The sequence below is a fragment of the Peromyscus eremicus genome, chromosome X (assembly GCF_949786415.1).
Source record: "Peromyscus eremicus chromosome X, PerEre_H2_v1, whole genome shotgun sequence".
Classification (NCBI taxonomy): Eukaryota; Metazoa; Chordata; class Mammalia; order Rodentia; family Cricetidae; genus Peromyscus; species Peromyscus eremicus.
This window is the reverse complement of record NC_081439.1, coordinates 96,892,291-96,915,420: the sequence shown is the minus strand read 5'-3', so window position 1 is coordinate 96,915,420 and position 23,130 is coordinate 96,892,291. Positions and strand designations below refer to the sequence as shown.

Genomic DNA, 23,130 nt, shown 5'->3' with positions numbered 1-23,130 from the left:
GACTTCTGTATACCAAATACTGCAATGAATGTTCAAGTAACCTTCATCAAAATTCTGCCAGAAAGTAGGGGTTCAAGAATAGGGTTCCGACGCCCTGCCCCCACGCCCATCCGCCTGAGCCCCAAGCCTCTTCCTGAGACTTAGAGGCCAGGCCCCCCAGCTCCCATCTTGCCCAGGACTTCCCTTCTGAAGCACAGGTGAGTGCCCTAGCTTGCCCCAGACCCCATCCCTGGGCACCAGCCACTCCGGGGAAGACCTGCCCAACTTGGGCCCAGGTTCTGGTCCCCGGGCAGGTGCCCTTCTACCCCAACCGGGAAAGATCCCCTTCTCCAAGACCCCTGGCAGACCCTGCAGTCTCCACGCCCTGCCCCCACGCCCATCTGCCTGAGCCCCAAGTCTCTTCCTGAGACTTAGAGGCCGGCCCCCAGCTCCCATCTTCCCCCGGACTTCCCTTCTGAAGCACAGGTGAGTGCCCTAGCTTGCCCCCGACCCCATCCCTGGGCACCAGCCACTCCGGGGAAGACCTGCCCAACTTGGCCCCAGGTTCTGGTCCCCGGGCAGGTGCCCTTCTACCACAACCGGGAAGGATCCCCTTCTCCAAGACCCTTGGCAGACCCTGCAGTCTCCACGCCCTGCCCCCACGCCCATCTGCCTGAGCCCCAAGCCTCTTCCTGAGACTTAGAGGCCGGCCCCCAGCTCCCATCTTGCCCAGGACTTCCCTTCTGAAGCACAGATGAGTGCCCTAGCTTGCCCCCAACCCCATCCCTGGGCACCAGCCACTCCGGGGAAGACCTGCCCAACTTGGGCCCAGGTTCTGGTCCCCGGGCAGGTGCCCTTCTACCCCAACCGGGAAAGATCCCCTTCTCCAAGACCCCTGGCAGACCCTGCAGTCTCCACGCCCTGCCCCCACGCCCATCTGCCTGAGCCCCAAGCCTCTTCCTGAGACTTAGAGGCCGGCCCCCAGCTCCCATCTTGCCCAGGACTTCCCTTCTGAAGCACAGGTGAGTGCCCTAGCTTGCCCCCGACCCCATCCCTGGGCACCAGCCACTCCGGGGAAGACCTGCCCAACTTGGCCCCAGGTTCTGGTCCCCGGGCAGGTGCCCTTCTACCACAACCGGGAAGGATCCCCTTCTCCAAGACCATTGGCAGACCCTGCAGTCTCCACGCCCTGCCCCCACGCCCATCTGCCTGAGCCCCAAGCCTCTTCCTGAGACTTAGAGGCCGGCCCCCAGCTCCCATCTTGCCCAGGACTTCCCTTCTGAAGCACAGGTGAGTGCCCTAGCTTGCCCCCGACCCCATCCCTGGGCACCAGCCACTCTGGGGAAGACCTGCCCAACTTGGGCCCAGGTTCTGCTCCCCGGGCAGGTGCCCTTCTAGCCCCTCTGGGAAGGATCCCCTTCTCCAAGACCCCTGGCAGACCCTGCAGTCTCCACGCCCTGCCCCCACGCCCATCCGCCTGAGCCCCAAGCCTCTTCCTGAGACTTAGAGGCCAGGCCCCCCAGCTCCCATCTTGCCCAGGACTTCCCTTCTGAAGCACAGGTGAGTGCCCTAGCTTGCCCCGGACCCCATCCCTGGGCACCAGCAACTCCAGGGAAGACCTGCCCAACTTGGCCCCAGGTTCTGGTCCCTGGGCAGGTGCCCTTCTAGCCCCACCGGGAAGGATCTCCTTCTCCAAGACCCCTGGCAGACCCTGCAGTCTCCACGCCCTGCCCCCACGCCCATCTGCCTGAGCCCCAAGCCTCTTCTTGAGACTTAGAGGCTGGCCCCCAGCTCCCATCTTGCCGTGGATTTCCCATCTGGAGGAGAGAGAGAGAGAGAGAGAGAGAGAGAGAGAGAGAGAGAGAGAGAGGAGAGCACCCATCCTCCCCCGGACTTCCCTTCTGAACAAGAGCTTCCATCCTGTCCCGGACTTCCAATTTGGACAAGAGAGCTCCCATCTGGACGAGAGAGAGAGACTTCCTGAATCTGTCAGCTCTGAACCAAGTGTGCGAATAAGGCCAGGAACGAACCACAAGGAGATGGGCAGACGTCAAGGCAGAAACACATACAACAAAATGAATAGTAATACACCATCACCAGGCCCTAGCCCTCCTCCAACACCTAGACCTGAACATCAGAAATTGGAAGAAGCAGAAGAAAATAGCCTTATGAATGTCATCATGAAGAAGCTAGAGGCTCGTGTAGAGGAAAAGAATAGGGTTCCATTCAGATGAGATCTTCATATGATATCATATAGCAGAAAGACCCCTTTGTCGCCAAGAAAAACCTTCCAAGTCCACGGAATCTGGGAATAATGCCCACACAAGGTAAAGCTAAAAAAAAAGTCTTTCCACCTCAGAGGAGTCTTTAGAAAGAAGCTCAGGGCTCTAACCCATCATTAGAGTCAGCCTCAGAGTAGACTTAAACCTCAGGAGTTAAGTCCATCCTAACCAGTTTTCATAGAAGCTGCCTGAAGCAATGCTTCTGCAATGTGATTCATAAATAGATGTCAAGTATATAGGTCAGGAGTGAAGGCTCAACATTGAAGTATGAATACCTGGGGTCCCAGATGAGAGGTCCAGGAGCTCAGGGATGTCAATGTTATAGCATCACAATGACGAAAGGAAAACATTTACTGAACTCTTCAACAGTACAAAGGGAGGCTGTTCCAGGGGAGCTTCTAGACAGGTATAGGAAAGGAGCTACGCTAAGATTCATGTGTGGGTCCAAGTCAAGATAGCTTGTAGCCCAGTCTCCTCTTTGACCTAAACACTGAGCTAACAGGTCTGTGGCCCCGACTGTGGAGGAGAAAGATAAGTTTAGCTACTTCTTCAGTGATGTCATGCATTTAATAAGACGGTTGGTTACATCTACATTTGGCGCCCAACATGACAAGAATCCGTTAAAAACCGTTTAACGGCAGGTCCGGTTTCCCGCCAGGGCGGCCAGCTCCCTAGCCCGGGCCCAGGTCGGCTTGGCCTCAGGCCGGACCAACCTTGAGCTACTTGCTTAAAGCCAGTGCTACAAACAACTCAGGCCTGCCCTGCCGAACAGGGCCCCTGCCTGTAAAGCCAACGCATGTGGTTGGAGCTTAAGGTAGTCAGTGCCAAGGCTTGACTAAGCTCAAGCGGGAACACGTGGCTGGATTCAAGCTCTTAGGCAGAACTTGCGGCTACGGTTCTTGTGTGCGCTCTCTCTCTCTCTCTCTCTCTCTCTCTCTCTCTCTCTCTCTCTCTCTCTGGACTCACACCTCGGACACTAGGTGGCTGTTTTGAAATTCCCTCGGATTGGTACTGTTCTACGAGGACTTGGTAAGTCACTTAACATATCAGATATTTTAAAGGAAACTAAAAGAAAAAAAATTTTTCCACATTTAAAAAAAAATGGGTTTTCTGTGTACATTGGAAGAAAATTGGGCTTTGTTTGCTATTTTAGACAGTCTGACAATGGAACAGCTATATGAGAAGATTAATGTTGATCGAATTATGCATTTTATTACTATGCTTATCCTCATTTTACTATTTAAAAAGATAGTCAATTTAAGTGCCAGGGTGACAGCTTTAGAAAAACTCAGACAGAAGAAACTAACAGTGAAGTTGCTTCAAGATTGGATCATAGGGTTACAGAAAGAAAGCCTGTTTTCACACAGTCACCCTTAGTTTGTCCAGTAACCATACAGCAGTTGCCTGATCAAATGACTACACAAAATATTTGGGCTCCAATTGAAATGTTAGATTTACGAAGGTTTAAGGAGGCAATAGTATCTTATGGCATGCATTCCCCATATGTAAAGAAAATGTTAAATTCTTGGTCAACATATAATAGGATTGTACCACAGGACTGGCGGGAGCTGGCACAAGCTGTTCTTGAACCCAGTCAAAGGCTTCAGTGGCTAACTTGGTTCAAGGATGAAGCTAAAAACATAGAAAAACAGTGGAGGGATAAAGGAATACAAGTCTGCCAGGATCAGCTTATGGGAGAAGGTCAATATGCTTCAGCACAAACACAATGTTTATATGATGTCCAAACCCTAATATTATGTCAAACAGCAGCCTTGAATGCATGGGACAGAGTTGAGGAACCAGGAAAAAAAACTGAGTCATTTACAAAGGTTGTACAAGGCCCAAAATAATCTTTCACAGATTTTTTACAAAGACTGGCTTCAGCAGTAAAGAGAATGGTCCCAGATTCAGAAGCTAGTAAGATAATAATTGAATCTTTGGCCTTTGGGAATGCGAATGCAGCATGCAAAACAATAATCAGGCCGTTAAAGGCAAGATCTGCACCTTTGGAAGATTGGATTAGAGACACGGTTAATGTTGAAGCTCATGAGCATGATGATACGTGGGTAGGAGAAGCGATTTCAAAAGGTTTGAGGAATGTTAGATGTTTTGGATGTGGAAAGCAAGGACATTTGAAAAGGGACTGTAAACAGGTCATTCCTAGAAACAATGTTTCTTCAAGGAACAATGGCAACAGAATGCCCCTTCCTTCTGGAGCATGCAGAAGGTGTGGTAAGGGAAAACACTGGACCAACGAATGTAGATCAACAAGGGACAGACAGGGTAATCCTTTGCCTCAGTCTTCGGGAAACTCCCAGAGGGGCCTCATGCAGGCCCCAATAGCAAATCCAGTTCAAACTTTTCCTGCAGTCGTAGAGGAAACCCCTACCCAGAGCAATTAAATAACCAAATGCCTATTGGAATAAGTCATGTTGGTCAGGATGATGAAACAGAGAGAATAGAAAATTCAGGAGCAAATATAAAGAAAATTTTTTGGCAAACTTCTATTAATGAACAAAGACCAAAATTATCGATAAAAATAAATGGTGTTTTGTTGTCTGGTCTGGTAGACACAGGTGCGGACATTACCATAATTGCACCAGAATTTTGGCATCCAACTTGGCCTCTTCAGGAGGTAAACGTTCAACTGTTAGGAATTGGGACATTATCTCAGGTGAAACAGAGTGCAAGATGGCTCGAGTGTATAGGTCCAGAAGGACAGAGAGGAAAATTGAAACCATATGTAGCTAACATAGCTATGAACTTGTGGGGTCGAGACTTGTTACAACAATGGAATACTCAGATTAATATCCCTCCAATCTCAGAAACAAATCATAAACTAGCACATGTTTCTGAGAGAAATATTAGAAGGCGTTATTCTGAGTGGTCACCAGCCATCCATATTATACAAGAACAGAACACAACAACTGATGATCTTCCAAAGACATCAACAGCTCTACCTTTAAAATGGTTAACAGACAAGCCTGTATGGGTCCAGCAATGGCCTTTAACAACAGAGAAACTCCAGGCTTTAGAAGAGCTGGTAGAAGAACAGTTAAATGCTCAGCATATTGAGGAATCAACCAGCCCTTGGATTTCTCCTGTATTTGTTATTAAAAAGAAATCTGGTAAATGGAGAATGGTAACAGACCTTAGAGCAATTAACAAAGTAATTCAGCCAATGAGCTCTTTACAATCTGGAATTCCTTTGCCTACTCTGTTACCAAAAGGATGGCCTCTCATAGTTATTGATTTAAAAGACTGTTTCTTTTCAATACCATTACAAGAAAAAGACAGAGAAAGATTTGCTTTCACAGTGCCTACTTATAATAATTCTCAACCGGTTAAAAGATTTCAATGGGCCGGGCGGTGGTGGCGCACGCCTTTAATCCCAGCACTCGGGAGGCAGAGCCAGGCGGATCTCTGTGAGTTCGAGGCCAGCCTGGGCTACCAAGTGAGTTCCAGGAAAGGCGCAAAGCTACACAGAGAAACCTTGTCTCGAAAAACCAAAAAAAAAAAAAAAAAAAAAAAAAAAAAAAGATTTCAATGGAGGGTCCTCCCACAGGGAATGTTGAATAGCCCAACTCTGTGCCAATATTTTGTACAACAGCCATTGGAAGTGATATGTAAAAAATTTCCTAAATCTATAATTTATCATTATATGGATGATATTTTACTAGCTGACTCAAATGCAGATACTTTAGAAAGAATGTTTGAAGAGGTAAAGAAAATTTTGCCTTGCTGGGGATTACAAATTGCTCCTGAAAAGATGCAAAGAGGAGATTCTATTAATTATTTAGGATATAAAATAGAGCTACAAAAAATTAGACCCCAAAAGGTGCAAATTAGGAAAGATAGACTACAGACTCTTAATGACTTTCAAAGATTATTTGGAGATATTTCTCATCTACAAACTATTGTTGGGGTAAAAAATGATGAACTGCATAATTTGTTCAAAACCTTAGAAGGTGACAAGGACTTAAATAGTCCAAGAGAATTATCACCTGAAGCTGAGAAAGAATTGGCCTTGGTAGAAAAGGAAGTACATGAAGGGCACATGGATCGTATTGATCCAAAGCTGGATTGCATTTTGGTTATTTTACCTTCTAGGCATTCTCCTACAGGAATATTAATGCGGAGTGAAGATATTATATTAGAATGGATATTTTTACCAAATAAACCAAACAAAAAGTTAAAAACTTATGTGGAAAATATCTCTGACTTGATTTGGAAAGGAAAATTGAGACTTCGTCCCAGCAGAAATTGTTGTACCTTTAACTAAGGAGGACATTGAAAAATTATGGACAGAAAGTGAACCTTGGGAAAGAGCTTGTAGTAATTTTTTTTTGGAGAAATTAACAGCAAATATCCCAAAAGCGATAGAATTGATCTTATAAAGAGAGCTGATTGGATCTTGCCTCGAATTTTACGGGAAAAGCCCATATCTGGAGTTCGTACATTTTATACAGATGCCAACAAACAAGGAAAGGCAGGTTACAAATCAGAAAATTTAAGTAAAGTGGTTCAAAGTCCTTATAATTCAGTTCAAAAATCAGAATTGTATGCTATTCTATTGTTATTAATGGATTTTTCATAACCTCTCAACATAGTAACTGACTCTCAGTATGCTGAAAGAGTAGTATTATATATTGAGACTGCAGAATTTATCCCTGATGCTTCAGAATTAACTTCACTATTTATTCAATTACAAGATACAATCAGGAAAAGGAGTCATCCTTTATATATAACTCATATCCAATCCCATACTGGTCTGCCAGGCCCTCTAGCACAAGGCAATGACGAGATTGATAAATTATTGATAGGAAATGTGCTGGAGGCCTCAGAATTTCATAAAAAAATATCATGGCAATAGTAAAGGTTTAAAAAATGATTTTTCCATAACCTGGCAACAAGCCAAAGAAATAGTAAAGAAATGTCCTACATGAACATCCAATTTAAACTAACTTATACCAGTAACACATGTCTTTTCATTTAATCAGATAATAACTTGCCAAAAAGGAACATCCCCAAAATTAGTCTTGGGGAAAGGTTTTTGTTTTTGTTTTGTAGGAGAATTAAGGTTAAGGAATCTGAAGAACACTGGACAAATAAGACAACTGAAGAAAAGGCACAAATCATCTATCCCAGGAAGCAGAGTGAAATGGCGTATGGGTTTATATTATCTAAAAAATTTTATGTCTTCCTAAATGTTTGTTTCTGCTTTTCTCTAAAGATTTAACACTATTGGTCTTCTAATAGTCCCAGTCCAATTAAAATTTAAAGCTGACTTTGGAGTTGGAGAATGGCTCTCTCCTTCTTTAAACTCAAGCATGTTGTTAAAAGGAAAATGCAAACTCCCTGTATCATGCCAGAATAAAAGAACCATCTTCTGCTATGAGACAAGAGAAAAGCCAAATTAATTAAGGGACTATTCTATTACTAATCTCAACTCTTTGATTCTATTCTGATTCTTTAAACTTTTCTTAAAGTATAAATTTTATATCAAAACTTACAAGATAAATATATATATATACATATACATTTTAAACTTTGTTAAGATATGAATGGTTATATAGAGTACTAATTAATTCTAGAAAAAAAGGCTTCAATTAGCTGCATATATATGTCTTTGTGTTCGAGTCTCTTATCAGTTTTCTGCAGGAATTCACGGCCAGGCCTAACATCAACTGAAGTCTCCAGGAAGAAGTTGGGGCCCCACAACAACAACAATTCCACGTGGACAATAATAACATCACTAAGCTGACAAACATCATCTACAGATCAGCTTTGAACTGCAAGGTGCTCAGAGCAATTTTGAGATGACTAGCTGAGATGATCCAGTCTCAAAGACTACTTGAATAAGGACTTGAGATAAACCCTGAACTTTGGCATTATACACAGACTGGATAATGAAGGATATAGTTACCTTTCCTAGAACTTGACAATTAACCTAAAATTTTTCTTTCAGGATAAAGATAACTTCGCCCATACCCAGCAGGAAGCAATTTTAAGGATATGATGCCCACATTCCCAAAGAGGTGGTGTGGGGCGGGTGATTTTTTGGTCTTTTTATGGGTTTTGGGTCTGGGATAATTTTCATTGTTTAGGGGGGTTGGTTACAAGTTGTTGTCAAGGGTTAAGAAAAAGGCTAAGCAGATTAGATTTAAGGTTCTTGTTTAAAAAAAAAAGAGAGAAAGAAAGAAGAAGAAAAAGACAATTACTAGTTTTAAATACTTTACATTGGATTGGATAGTTTTATATTGTATACAAATTATATATATATTGAAATTGATATTGTTAGAAAATGTTATATGTATATTTCTAATTGTACTTATACCATTCATTTAACAATGCAATTTTCTGATCCTTGAATGTTATTATTACCAACTATTAGGATATAAAGAAATGATAGTTAGTAGTTAGACATTACAATAGAACTTGTAGTCATATTAGATATGTTTTAAAAATTGAGCAGATATATTTTCGATAGGTCATCTTCAAACCCTTCAGAGAACTACAGAATATGGCATTTAAAATGTTTTAATAACTTAGAAAAATTTTCTTTTTTGTTATGACTATGAGACATGTCGGCTCCTGGCAGTACCAATCTACTTCAGAGAAAATATGGGCATTGAAGAAACTGCATATGAGTTAGCTTTCATTGTGGCAAAAGTTAGCCACTGGACAACAAAGTATCCTCGAATCAACTGCTGACAAAATGGACAGACAGGACATGAAACAAAGGACTACTGATTCTTGCCTAAACAAGCGTGGTTATGGCTTTATCAAAAGGCATCTTCTGAGGCCAGGACAATATGGCACCATCCCTGATGTGGCCTTCGCAACTCGGAAAAGGTACAGTGCCCTTTTCTTTGAAGGCAGCTGAACAAGCAGTGGGCCAATGGCTTCTGATGTGCAATGGAACAGCAGCTGAAACAGTTATTCTTGAAGAGTAACTAAGCTCACGCCTCTCAATAGTAAACTGGCATTTCATAGAGGGATGTGGAGAAGAACGGGATGCTGAGATGAAGCCATATGTACACAGCCAAGAAGAATGGACAGCTGAATTAAAAAACCATCAATAATTTCCAGAATTTAAAATCCTGAATCATGACATGACACTAGTGGAATTCAGCTGTTTCTGGTGCATGGACTGCTCTCACCCAATGTGAGGTTGAACTGTTGACCTTGTGTATATCCTACTTCACAAATGAGTCTGTCAGATATGCTAAGCCTATAGACTGAAGATGATGTCCCAGCATTGCAGAGAAACCTCAGGTGACTGTCCAGGCAGCTGGCTGTTTCTGTCAACTCACAAATTTTTTGGAAGTTGCTTGCATGCACTTTCTGTTTTTATTTTTGTTAGCTAATATTATTTCCTTCTTAGGTCTCTGAGGGAGTTGAAGATTAGTTAGTTATAGTTGAAGGTTAGTTAGTTATAGTTGAAGATTAATTGGGATAGAAAGTGAATTAGATACATTTTGGACTTAGCAAAATAGGATAATGAAATTATTATCTCTGAATTTGTCAAATACAAATGAACTAGACATTGTTTAGACATTTATTATTTGTATATAATGTATATAGTTATTGTACTTTTGTATATAGTTTTTCTTTTGTTAGTTATAACCTTTTTCTTTTTTTTTCCTTTTTATTAAAATAGAAAAGGGGAAATGTGGTGGTATTTTACTTGTACTGAAATGTGACTTTAATTGTATGTTAATAAATAAAGTTGCCTGGGGGTCAGAGCTATTAGAGCCATAGCAAGTGCGTGGCGGTGGTGGCGCACGCCTTTAAGGACCTGGAGGGCAGTACATACAGGCAGTGACAAGGCAGTCACGTGTTTAGGTTTACAACCAATGAGAAGGCAGAACAGCTAGACTATTTAAAGACATACACACAGGAAGTAGGCCCCTTTTTTCGGAGAGCTCTCTTGGCTGAAGCAGGATAGCTGAAGCAGGAAGGGTAAGGCTCTTAGTCCTGACCTCTTAGCTTTCTTCTCTGAATCGGCTCTGTGTTTCTTATTTAATAAGACGGTTGGTTACATCTACATGAGGTCACTGTTACTAAAATGAATCCTGGTTGGGGTCAGAGATAGCTCAGTAGTTAAGACACTTGGAGCTCTTGCAGAGGAACTGTGTTCAGATATTATTATCTACATGGTGGCTCACAACTGTCCATAACCCCATTTCCAGGGTATCTGATACCCTCTTTTGACCTCCACAGACATCAGAAAGGTACATAATGTACATACATACATGCAGGCAAAAGAGTCATACACATAAACTAAAATAAATAAATCTAAAAAAAAAAATAAATGGCAGCCTGGGAATGTGGGAATTCCCAGCTTCAAAGCAAGGGGTAAAGTAGTGGACAGAAACCTACTCACATAAATCCTTTGTAGGAAGGCGTAATTCTGGCTGAATAAAGATAATAAGACTTTGTGTAAGTCAGGCCAGGGTACCCAGACTTCTGTTGGGTGTGTGCAAGGATGAGGATGCAGAGCAGACATCAGGAGTGCTAGGCTATGCAGGACAGCTCAACTGACTGAGCAGGAGCTTTGCTAAACTCAGACCAGGCAGACACAAAGTCCTAAGTTCAGAGTCTGGGCTCAGAGCTCAGGAGAGACTGGATGGCAGACTCCACCCCTCCATGACCTCAGGGTAGATAGCAGGGGAACAAAAGCATACTACACGGTGAAAATAGAGGAAAATTCCATGAGTCTGAAGTACCAGCCTTGTCTACTTGAGACAGGAGATATATGGGAAAGCCACGGGACCACGACCCTTTGTGAATGGAGAGGAGAAGCTGAGAATGTAAAGGAGTAGGTTGAAGAAAGTGCTGCACCCCGGAAGGTGTGAAGGAAGGCACAGAAAGGGGCACAAGGCAGGCAGGGAGGCAAATGACAAGACTCAGAAACATGTTTTCAGAAGCATGAAATGAGCCTAGGAGTGGGGAATGAGGCCTGAGCACAGCCCTTGCTCAGGCCATTGAGCATGGCGCTTAACCCACAATCACATAGGGACTAGGAACACTTAGGGAAATATTCTCTCAGCTCTGGAATCACAAGGTGAAAGCATGGAAATCCCAGGGCTTCTGGACTGACCTCAAGAATCAGAGATCCTTTGTCAACACACTCAGGAGTCCCATAAACACTAAACTGAATTCAGAGGATTGGTGTAGACCCATGCAGGTCCTGTGCTTGTTTCTACAGTCTCTGACAGTTCAGATGAGCTTTGCTCAGTTGATTTGGAGGGACTTGTTCTCCTGGTGTCCTCCATCCCCTCTGGCTCTTACACTCTTTCTGCCTCCTCTTCTTTGGGGGTCCCTGAGCCCTGAGGGGAGGGATTTGATGGAGACAACCTGTTTAGAGCTGAGTGTGAGATGCACTGGATTGTTATAGGCAGCTTGATTGGGCTATTTACAGTAAATAAGAAGTCAGAGGCTTCCATGCTGACAAAGGCTCTGGAAGTACTGTCCTATTGCTGAGATTATGCTTTTCAGGGGAAGTAAACTGTAGTTACTGGTACACTGGTTTTGTGTGAAGTTGAAGTAAAAGGGTGTCAAACTGTGCAAGTAACTCAATGAACCCTGATGGTATCCCTTTCCTGTGCCAGTAGTGTTATCCCCATTTCATGGTTAAGGAAGCTGTGAACAAGGCATTTCATTCAGAGTCCCAAGATATACGGAACTCAGGCTTCGGGATTTAGCTAAATAGAGCTGACACCGCCCATCCCATTTTCTTTTTTCTCAGCTGCTTCTTTTTTTGCCTTCTGCTCTCTTCCTCCTCTGAAGTTATTATGCAGAGGTCTCCTAGAAATTGTGTGGCAGTCAGGGAGAGGGAAAACTGTCCTCTGAGGCCCAAGTATAAATGTCAAGTGCCTTTCCATGGCTCCACATCACCATAAAGACCCCAGCTTCCTGCATTAGCATGCTGCAGACTTGGGGTCTCTGTCTCTTTATCTACACTGACAAACCCATGGACAGCCAAGTAGTCAACTTTTAGAAACACACAAAATACACTGTAAGGTATATGAGAATCTGTCAGGAAGAGTGGTACTGACCCTTCCCCAGTTTCGACGGTGGTTAACTCAGGCACCTATCATTTTTTCTGAAAATGTGTCATATGCCTTATAATGTGTCTACACCCACACACATGTACAAATACAAACACGTGAACACACACATACACATAAAGAAAAGAAAAAATAAATCTAAAAAAAAAAACTGAACTGGAATTTTAATCCTGACACTCCCCAAACTTCCAAGAGCAGGGAAAACCCTAGGGTTGTGCTAAGTGTCTGGAGAGAAGAGCAGAAACAGACATTTAGGAAGACTTATGAAATTTTATATGTGATATACCAGTAGGCCAATTTACGCTTTTTCTTGGAACATTATTTTCTGGATGATTTGTCCCTTTTCTTCAGATGTCTTATTTGTCCAGTGTTCTTCAGATTCTAAAGCCTTCATTCTCCTGAAAGACAAAAACAAAAACTTTTCCCCAAGCCTAACTTTGGGGAGATTCCCTTTTGGCAAGTTACATCTGATTACATGAAAAGCATTTGTTAGTGGTATAAGTTAATTTTAATTGGATGATTATGCTGGTCGATGAAATATCACCTCTTCTAATTAAGAGGTCTCTCTTTTTCAATTGAACCTTTTTCAATTTTGATGGTATCTATAGCTTTTCTTCTCCTGTAGAAACAAAACAAAACCTTGTCCCCAATGTAACACATATCCTGGTTTCCATTCTGAGGTCAGCACATCCTTAAAGTATATAGGCTGATTTAATTCTGTAGTTTTTTCTATTATCCAATGTCTCTCTGCAGCTGTTGTTCCTTTCTCCTTAGTATTGAGAAAATTCAAAGTTAATAGAGCATTACGCAGTCTATTTCTAGTGGGTTTTGTTACTCCTTTCTGTTTATTTAGTATATCCTTTAGAGTTCAGTTTAAACTTTCTATGACTGCTTGGCCTGTAGGATTATGTGGTATACCTGTAAAATGCTTTATAATTGTAATAAGCAAAAAACTGTTTCATTTTACCAGAGGTACATGCTGGAGCACTGTCAGTTTTAATTTGTGCAGGTATACCCATGATGGCCATAAATTCTAACAAATTCGTGATTACTAAAGTAGCTTTTTCAGAACTCAGAGTACTTGTCCATTAAGATCCCAAATAAGTATCACTAGTGTGGTGTACATATTTCAATTTAACAAATTCTGCAATGTGAACACATCCATCTGCCAGATTTCATTCCTCTCAGTACCCTTTGAGTTACATCCTGCTGGTAGCAGAGTCTGATTGTAAAAAGAACAAGTAGGACATTTCCTTATAATTTCCTTGGCTTGTTGCCAGGTTATGGAAAAATCCTATTTTAAACCTTTACTATTGACATGATTTTTTTTTATGAAATTCTGAGGCCTTCAGCACATTTCCTATCAATAGTTTATCAATCTTGTCATTTCCTTGTGCTAGAGGGCCTGGTAGACCCATATGTGATCAGATGTGAGTTACAAATAAAGGATGCTTCCTATTCTTGACTACATCTTGTAACTGAATAAATAGTGAAGTTAATTCTGACGCATCAGGGATAAATTCTGCATTCTCAATATGTAATACTATTCTTTCAGCATACTGAGAATCAGTTACTATGTTGAGAGGTTCTGAAAAATCCATTAATACCAACAGAATAGCATACAATTCCGATTTTTGAACTGAATTATAAGGACTTTGAACCACTTAAATTTTCTGATTTGTAACCTGCCTTTCCTTGTTTGTTTGCATCTGTATAAAATGTACAGGCTCCAGGTATGGATATTTCCCTTACAATATAAGGCAGAATCCAATCAGCTCTCTTCATAAATTTGATTTCTATCACTTTTTTGATATTTGCTGTTAGTATCGCCCCAAAAATTACTGCAAGCTCTTTGCCAAGATTCACTTTTTGCCCATAATTTGTCAATGTCTTCCTTAGTTAAAGGTATGACAATTTCTGCTGGGTCTATTCCTGCTAATTGACAAAGCCTCAATTTTCCTTTTAAAATCAAGTCAGAGATCTTTTCCACATAAGTTTTTAATTTTTTACTCTGTTTATTTGATAGAAATATCCATTCCAATATAATATCTTCCCTCTACATTAAAATTCCTGTAGGAGAATTCTTAGAGAGTAAAAAAAAAAATTCAATCATGCTTTGGATCCACACAATCCACATGTCCTTCCTGTACTTTCTTTTCCACCAAGGCCAATTCTCTCTCAGCCTGAGGTGATAATTCTCTTGGACTGTTTAAATCCTTGTAACCTTCTAAGGTTTTGAACAAATTACTCATTTCATCATGTTTTACCCCAGCAATAGTTCATAGATAGGAAATGTCTCCAAATAATCTTTGAAAGTCATTAAGAGTCCATAATCGATCTCTCCTAATTTGCACCTTTTGGGGTCTATTTTTTGTAGACCTATTTTATATCTTAAATAATTAATAGACTCTCCTCTTTGTATCTTTTCGGGAGCAATCTGTAATCCTGAACAAGGCAAAATTTTCATTACTTTTGGGAATCTGTCAGGAAGAGTGGTACTGACCCTCCCCACTTCTGACAATGGCTAACTCAGGCACCTATTATTTTTCTGAAAAGCTGTCATATGCCATATGTCACATGTCAAATATTGTTTTAAACACTGCCTGAATATTTATGTATTTACCTTCCATGCAACAGAATAAGGGACTGCATCAACATCCTCAGTGATAAGAACTGAGGCAAATATTACATGTGGAATTTAACAGAGATTATAAATTTATTATAATCTGAGGTAATTATTTCTTAAGCAGATCATTTTTTCTTTTGAGGGGAGGGAGTGTGTTTTGTTTGGTTTTCGACAGTGCCATTAACTAGAATTATATTCAACCTCATTCCCAAGATCTTGATGTTGAGCTTGAAGAAGAATGGATAGCTAGCATTCAATGTACTAACAGGCACTCTTGAACTATCAGCCACTAATCTGATCATGTCTACTTAGTTCTAAGCCCATTCTCTGAGCAGCAGTGGTAGGTGGAGGGTGAGGTTCACAGAAATTTTCTACACGTTCACTCAAGGGTCCTGTGGTCTGTGTGTGTTCCCACCTTTCTCTCATACTCTATTCCCGAATTATCTTGCAATGCTACACAATTCACCCTTCAGTGTCATCTCTACAACCTAGGAGAAACAGGCAGCCTGCGCATGCGCACAGACACATGCTAAAACTCATTCTTGCACGCATGCCCTAGAAGCAAGGTTTAACTTCCCAGGACCTTTCACAATGGCTCCCTCGTTCCTCATCTTTTGGACCACACCCACCATTTGTGCAACAAAGCAAATACCACCTACCTCAGCAAGAGATCAAAAAGCCCAAAGCAGTCAGTCAGTGAGGGTAAAGCCTATAGTGCTCATCTGGAGAGGAGTGTGTTGACGTCAACCGTGAGGAACATGGAGAAGCGTGGAGCATGCGCAGAAGGACACGTTGACGTCACCCTTTCCTCAGGCCTTCTCTTGACGCCTCATTGGTAGTAGAGACTGACCAAACAATAGGCCTTGAGGGTGGTCATTCCTGGAGCCCCACTTCTCTCTGTGGCTTCGGCCCACTACTAGTCATGGCCCGCAAGGTCCAATGGCAATATATATACATTGTGAGGAATGAGAATGGTGAGGAGATAGCTGAGGTCTCCACCTTAGAGGCTGCCTTGGCAATGGTGGGTGACAACCCTAGTGGAGGTGACGCGGGCTGCCTAATGGAACTAAATAACGGGGTCCGCCATGTCCGTGAGAGCCAAAACGGCTCTGAGGAGAGCAGTAGGGACGCGAACTCCTCTTCCTCGGGGCCTCACCAGGAGGAGCCAAGACCCTCAGCTGAGCCTGTGATTAGGATTCCGAGGCGCCGTTCATCACGAAGGCAGCGGCGAACCACATTGAAGTTCACACTGGGGCAGGTCGAGGAAATGGAAAAATTGTTCAAAGAAACCCAGTACCCAGATGCACTTGCCAGGTATGTGTCTTGCACCAGGAGCTATCCCCAACCTCCCTGTTGTCTCAGGTTGAGATGTCCTTTGGTTCATCCAGGCCCTGGTTTCCTGTCATCCCTCCCTAAGCCATTGCTGTCTTCTCCCTAGGTGGTGGGTACAGGAGGGTGCCTTGTGTAGGGGTAAAAGTCAGTATTAGCGTGTAGTGTTGGCCCAAAACAAGTGTACATAGTCAACGCCATTCATTTCGAGTCATATTCTAATTACTGTAAAATATAGAAACATGACTATAGTGTGGCAAAATACTCACTAGTGTAAAGTTCACCAGTGTTAAGGATTTACACTTTGTTGGGTAACCTCCTCACCAGTAGTCTCGTCATCTTTTCAGAGACTGTGTACCTATCCATCAACTCCTTTCGGTTTCCCTTTCCCTTCCACGGTGCTGTTTTTTAAATTAGTATAATTTGCTCAGCGTACACTTCGGCATTTATTTTTAATTTTTAATAGTGTGTTAAAATTATTCATCTGTATTGTTTAAAAACTTTCGTAAGAGGCAAAACCATTTCAAAAGCAAGACTAGTTCTGAGAATGAAATTTAAATGGGGAGTGTGAGGGAGGATAGCAATATTAAAAAAGCGTAGAAATCATATATGACTTTGCATTTCATGTAAAACACTGCACGCTAAACTTTGTGGTTTTCTTTCCACAGGAAAGAACTTGCAAAAACTTTGAATGTGACTGAAGTCAAAGTGAAGGTCAGTAAATCCAAGCAAAGACATTGAACAGTCAATCTACAGCCTTCCTCAGGTCTTGGGAAGCCTTGTCCTAGGCAATTTTTTTGTTTAAGATTTTTTTCATTTTACATACCAACCACTGTTTCCTCTCCCTCCCCATCTCCTGCTCTCACCCCTCATCTGCCCCCCCTCCCACATCCACTCCTCATAGAGGGTAAGGCCTCCATTGAGTCAACAAAGCCTGGTACATTCAGTTGGGGCAGGACCAAGCCCCTCCCCCCCTGCATCAAGGCTGACCAAGGCATCCCACCATAGGGAATCGGCTCTAAAAAGCCAGTTCATGTACCCAGGATTGGTCCCACTGTCAGGGACCCCACAAACAGACCAAGCCACACAGCAGTCACCCACATTCAGAGGGCTTACTTAGTTTGGTCCCATGCAAGCTCCCCAGCTGTCAGTCCAGAGTCTGTGATCTCCCACTAACTTGGGTCAGCTCTCTCTGTGGTTTTTCCCATCATGGTCTTGATGCCCCTTGCTCATATAATCCCTCCTCCCTTTCTTCAACTGAACTCCAAAAGTTCGGCCAAGTGCTTGGCTGTGGATCTCTGCATCTGCTTCCATTAGTCACTGGATATAGGTTCTATGATGACAATTAAGGTAGTCACCCATCTGACTACAGGAGAAGGCCAATTAAGGCACCCTCTCCACCATTGCTAGGAGTCTTAGCTGGGGTCATCCTTGTGGGTTCTTGGAGATTTTCCTAGCACCAGGTTTCTCCCTAACCCCATAATGGCTCCCTCTGTCAAGATATCTCTTTCATTGCTGTCCCCTTCCATCCCTACTCCAGCTTGGCCCTCCAGATCTCTCATGTTTCCATCCCCCATCTCCTTCCTTCTACCCGCTTCCCAGTTTGCCCAGGAGATCGTATCCATTTTCCCTTCCTGGGGTGATCCATGCATATCCGTCTTAGGGACCTCCTCTTTACCTAACTTCTCTTGGGTTGTGGGTTGTAGCCTGGTTATCCTTTGCTGAGAGGCTGATGCACTGTATCTCTAAAGAGGCTGATAAACTGCAGCTCTACAGATTGATACACTGCAGCTGTAGAGATGCTGATACACTGCAGCTCTAGAGAGGCTGATGCACTGCAGTTCCAGAGAGGCTGATACACTGCAGCTCTAGAGAGGCTGATGCACTACAGCTGTAGAGAGACTGGTGCACTGAAGCTCTAGAGACTGCTGCACTGTAGCTCTAGAGATGCTGATGCATTGCAGCTCTACAGGCTGATGCAGCTCTAGAGAGGCTGATGCACTGCAGCTCTAGAGAGGCTGGTGCACTGCAGCTCTAGAGAAGCTGATGCACTGCAGCTCTAGAGAGGCTGATGCACTGCAGTTCTAGAGGCTGATGCACTGCAGCTCTGAAGCTCTAGAAAAGCTGATGCACTGCAGCTCTAGAGAGGCTGATGCACTGTAGCTGTAGAGAGGCTAATGCACTGCAGCTCCAGAGACTGCTGCACTGTAGCTCTAGAGATGCTGATGCATTGCAGCTCTACAGGCTGATGCAGCTCTAGAGAGGCTGATGCACTGCAGCTCTAGAGAGGCTGGTGCACTGCAGCTCTAGAGAAGCTGATGTACTGCAGCTCTACAGGCTGATGCACTGAAGCTCTAGAGATGATGATGCACTATGCCTCTAGAAAGGATGATGCACTGCAGCTCTAGAGAGGCTAATGCACTGCAGCTCTAGAGAGGCTGATGCACTGTAGCTCTAGAGAGGATGTTGCACTGCAGCTCTAGAGACGTTGATGCACTGCAGCTCTAGAGAGGCTGATGCATTGCAACTCTAGAGAGGCTGACACACAGCATCTCTGAAGCTCTAGAGAGGCTGATGCACTGCAGCTCTAGAGAGGCTGATGCATTGCAGCTCTACAGGCTGATGCACTGCAGCTCTAGAGAGGCTGATGCACTGTAGCTCTAGAGAGGCTGATGCATTGCAGCTCTACAGGCTGATGCACTGCAGCTCTAGAGAGGCTGATGCACTGCAGCTCTAGAGAGGATGTTGCACTGCAGCTCTAGAGACGTTGATACACTGCAGCTCTAGAGAGGCTGACGCACTGCAACTCTAGGGAGGCTGATGCACTGCATCTCTGAAGCTCTAGAGAGGCTGATGCACTGCAGCTCTAGAGAGGATGTTCCACTGCAGCTCTAGAGAGGCTGATGCACTGCAGCTCTAGAGAGGCTGATGTACTGCAGATCTGAAGCTCTAGAGAGGCTGATGCACTGCAGCTCTAGAGAGCCTAATGCACTGCAGCTCTAGAGGCTGATGCACTGCAGCTCTAGAGAGGCTAATGCACTGCAGCTCTAGAGAGGCTGATGCACTGTAGCTCTAGAGAGGATGTTGCACTGCAGCTCTAGAGACGTTGATGCACTGCAGCTCTAGAGAGGCTGATGCACTGCAGCTCTAGAGAGGCTGATGCATTGCAGCTCTACAGGCTGATGCACTGCAGCTCTAGAGAGGCTGATGCACTGTAGCTCTAGAGAGGCTGATGCATTGCAGCTCTACAGGCTGATGCACTGCAGCTCTAGAGAGGCTGATGCACTGCAGCTCTAGAGAGGATGTTGCACTGCAGCTCTAGAGACGTTGATACACTGCAGCTCTAGAGAGGCTGACGCACTGCAACTCTAGGGAGGCTGATGCACTGCATCTCTGAAGCTCTAGAGAGGCTGATGCACTGCAGCTCTAGAGAGGATGTTCCACTGCAGCTCTAGAGAGGCTGATGCACTGCAGCTCTAGAGAGGCTGATGTACTGCAGATCTGAAGCTCTAGAGAGGCTGATGCACTGCAGCTCTAGAGAGCCTAATGCACTGCAGCTCTAGAGGCTGATGCACTGCAGCTCTAGAGAGGCTAATGCACTGCAGCTCCAGAGACTGATGCACTGTAGCTCTAGAGAGGCTGATGCACTGCAGCTCTAGAGATGATGATGCACTACAGCTCTAGAGAGGATGTTGCACTGCAGCTCTAGAGACTGATCCACTGCAGCTCTATAGAATGATGTAGTGCATCTCAAGAGAGGCTGATGCACTGCAGATCAAGAGACTGATGCACTGCAGCTACAGAGAGAAAGTGGACACAGGACACAATAGACAACACCCATGGTATCCTGTTTGCACACTCTTGAGTGTGACTTTCCAAAAGCCTCATTTCTGATTTCCCCTTTCCTCTTACAAATGTAATAGATAGGCTTTAGGAATCAAACAGGGGGAATTCTGACATAATGTGAGCCCACATGAGTCAGCCACTAGGGCTTTATTTGAGTTCATGGAGGCATCATGATGGTAGTAGGGCTTCTGGTCCTTTGGTTGGTATTCTTTAGACTATACATCCATATAATAGGCAGGGAAAGAAAGTACATGGAGGCACTAATGTACAGTTTGAGAACTTCCCAATACAATGGACCCTCATTCACTAGGAGCCTGAGAGGATGGTGACATCTAACCGGTAACTGTGACTGTATTTCCATAGCTAGACCATATTAGGAAGAGCTGATTTATGACTACTTTCCCCACACTGTTGTGGACCATCTTACTCTTTGTCTTTTGAAGAAAGATGGGCTTTAGATGTCCTGGTGATGCAGCAGGGCCTAGTGTGCCCTCTGTGCTGGACAGGATTGTGGAAATGTAGCTTAAGCAGAGATAGTATTCTTCATCCTGATACTGAAGAACTTTGTATAACATGAAAGAATATACTGTTCAGATTTACCATGGGTAGAAGTTACCCTTTCTGCTGAACTCCTGGAGATGGCAAAGGTTTCAGTGTCCTGTATGTCATTTAGGTTAAGTTAGTCAACTTTCACAAACCCTGGAGGCTTCGATGTCAAACCATTGTCCAGGCCTTCTCTGCCTACCACCTGTTCGCTCTCCAGAAATTTCAAGCACCAACAATCCCATTGGCACCCGTGAAGGCTATTTTGTTTCTAAAAATCTCCCATGCTTGTTTCTATCGATTAATTACTTCATACTGAAGATTGCTTTTACAAACAGAAAGCTGTTCCCTCCATAGGCCTTTAAAATGTGCTAACATTTGGTGATCTACAATCTCCGCCCAAACAAGAGGAATGTATCACTAGTGAGGAGGGTATTCTACAGCTGATGGTCAAATGTCAGAATGAAGACTTTCCTTTACCCAGTTACCAATATTGAATTAACATCAAGGACCTGGAACAAGTCGTAAGCTAAGCTTTCCATCCAATAAAAAAGAAACCACTAAAGTGTTTATACTGCTGGAAAAAGACAGAATCATGGCCTATTGCAGAAGTTGACACACAGCTGGTGTTTGCTTTTGTGAGCCGAATAGAAAGTCAGTGTTATGTGTCTTAAAGTGGTTTTTATCTTTTGGCTCTGGGGTGGAAGCCAATGCTAAAACCATTCCTGTCCTCCTCTGATTTTAGACATGGTTCGTCCATCGGAGAGCTGAAGAGAGGAAGAGTGAGAGGCGTGTTGTATTACAGAGCATACCTCCTCGTATTGAAAAGGTCCTTCTCATTATAGATAGGGATGACTATCCCTAGAGTGCAATCTTAGTTCAGGAGACAGAGGGCAAATTGGTGATCCATGCACTCAATGTCCAGCTTCACTAAAATTCAGCGCTAATGTTAACAATAAAAACATGAATTTCCAAGTTATTTAATTTCATGTGCTTTCTGGGGTTTTGTAGTATATAGATGTACACTCCAGGAAATGCCATTTAAACAAAATGACAAGTTCTGTGTTTCGGGAGTGGCATTTCAAAGTCATGAGTATTGCTTGCATAGATGACGATTCCCTGTACATGGTAATTGTGAAACAGTGGATCACTTAAGCCTTCTTGATTCAGGCTCACTTGATCCTTTGAGCAAGGGATTCAGTAGTAACCCTGCAAATGGGAAATCTAAGGAGAAGGTGGGTACAGAAAGTATTGATAGTGATTACTTTTTATTTAGGGAGGGGTCACAACAATTCTTTCTTTTTTCTTTCAATGAAAATAGATTTTTCTGTCACATAATAGTCCTGATTATGGTTTCCCTTCCCCCTACTCCTCCCAGTTCTTCCCCACTTACCCTCCCATCTGGATATATCCCCTTTTCTGTCTCTCACTAGAAAACAGCTCAGGTGGGTGGAAGCCACCCCCAGGCCAACCTGGGTCCTCAAAGCCTGGGCTGGCTAAAGACATTGACATGGGGAGGGTGCCATTACGATGAGCAAATGTGTGGTGGAGAAATGGGAGAAAATGAGAGACAGAATGGTTCATGTGCTGTGGAAAGAGGTGGAACCGAAGAAGCAAAGGTGGTGATGAGCCGGCTGAGGTGGGTGGCCTGCTTGTCACCCAGGGAAATGATGACACCTGGGCCCAGGCTGCTGCAAAGGGCCATGTTTGGGTCCATGGTCCTACTGCAGCTGGGTCTGTGTTAACATCCATGGGCCATGTTGCGACCAAAGGCCACAGGATGCCCAGTGTCTGGGCTGCCACCTGTTGACAGGTAGGTGTTGAAAGACCATGCCACCTCAGGGGCTATACTGATATGAGTGGCCTATGCTTCCACCCTGTGCCATGGTGACATCAGGGACTGAGCTGCAGCTGAGGGCCATGTCTGGGTCCATGCCCTTACTACAGCCAGGGTCTATGTGTTGATATCCATGGCTCCTGCTACCATTGAAAGCCATGCATATGTCTGGGGTCTGGGCTGTCACCTGGGACCGTGTTTGTGTCCCTGGATCATGCTGCCTCTGGGGCCATGACAATCTGAGTGCCTGTGCTGCTACCTGGGGCCTTGGTGACATCTAGGCCATGTTGCTGCCTAGGACAATGTCTGGGTCCATGTCCTACTGCAGCCAGTGCCTGTGTTAAAGTCTGTGTCCTGTGTTGCCACCTAGGCCACATGGATACTCAGGGTCTCTGACACAACCTGTGTAACTGTTGGTGTCCATGCCTCCAAAGCCATGCTGATCTGAGTAGCCTATGCTACCACCTGGGGCCTAGGTGTCATTCGGGCCCAAGTAGCTGCTGAGGGCCATGTCTGGGTCCATGTCCCTACGGCAGCCATGGTCTGAGTTGATGTCTATGGCTCCTGTTACCACTAAGGGGCATGAAGATGCCTGAGGTCTGGTCTGCCACC

The 23,130-nt window shown here is 44.0% G+C and overlaps 1 protein-coding gene across 1 annotated transcript; it reads left to right on the top strand.

Moving 5' to 3' along the window:
- The first annotated feature begins 15,673 nt into the window (after positions 1 to 15,673).
- LOC131899266 (homeobox protein Rhox13-like) lies at positions 15,674 to 21,660 on the top strand. The gene is made up of 3 exons (XM_059250687.1): positions 15,674 to 16,277; positions 16,961 to 17,006; positions 21,427 to 21,660. The coding sequence occupies exons 1-3, from the start codon at positions 15,886 to 15,888 to the stop codon at positions 21,544 to 21,546; spliced, it is 558 nt and encodes a 185-aa protein (XP_059106670.1). The 5' UTR covers positions 15,674 to 15,885; the 3' UTR covers positions 21,547 to 21,660.
- Positions 21,661 to 23,130: the final 1,470 nt, after the last annotated feature.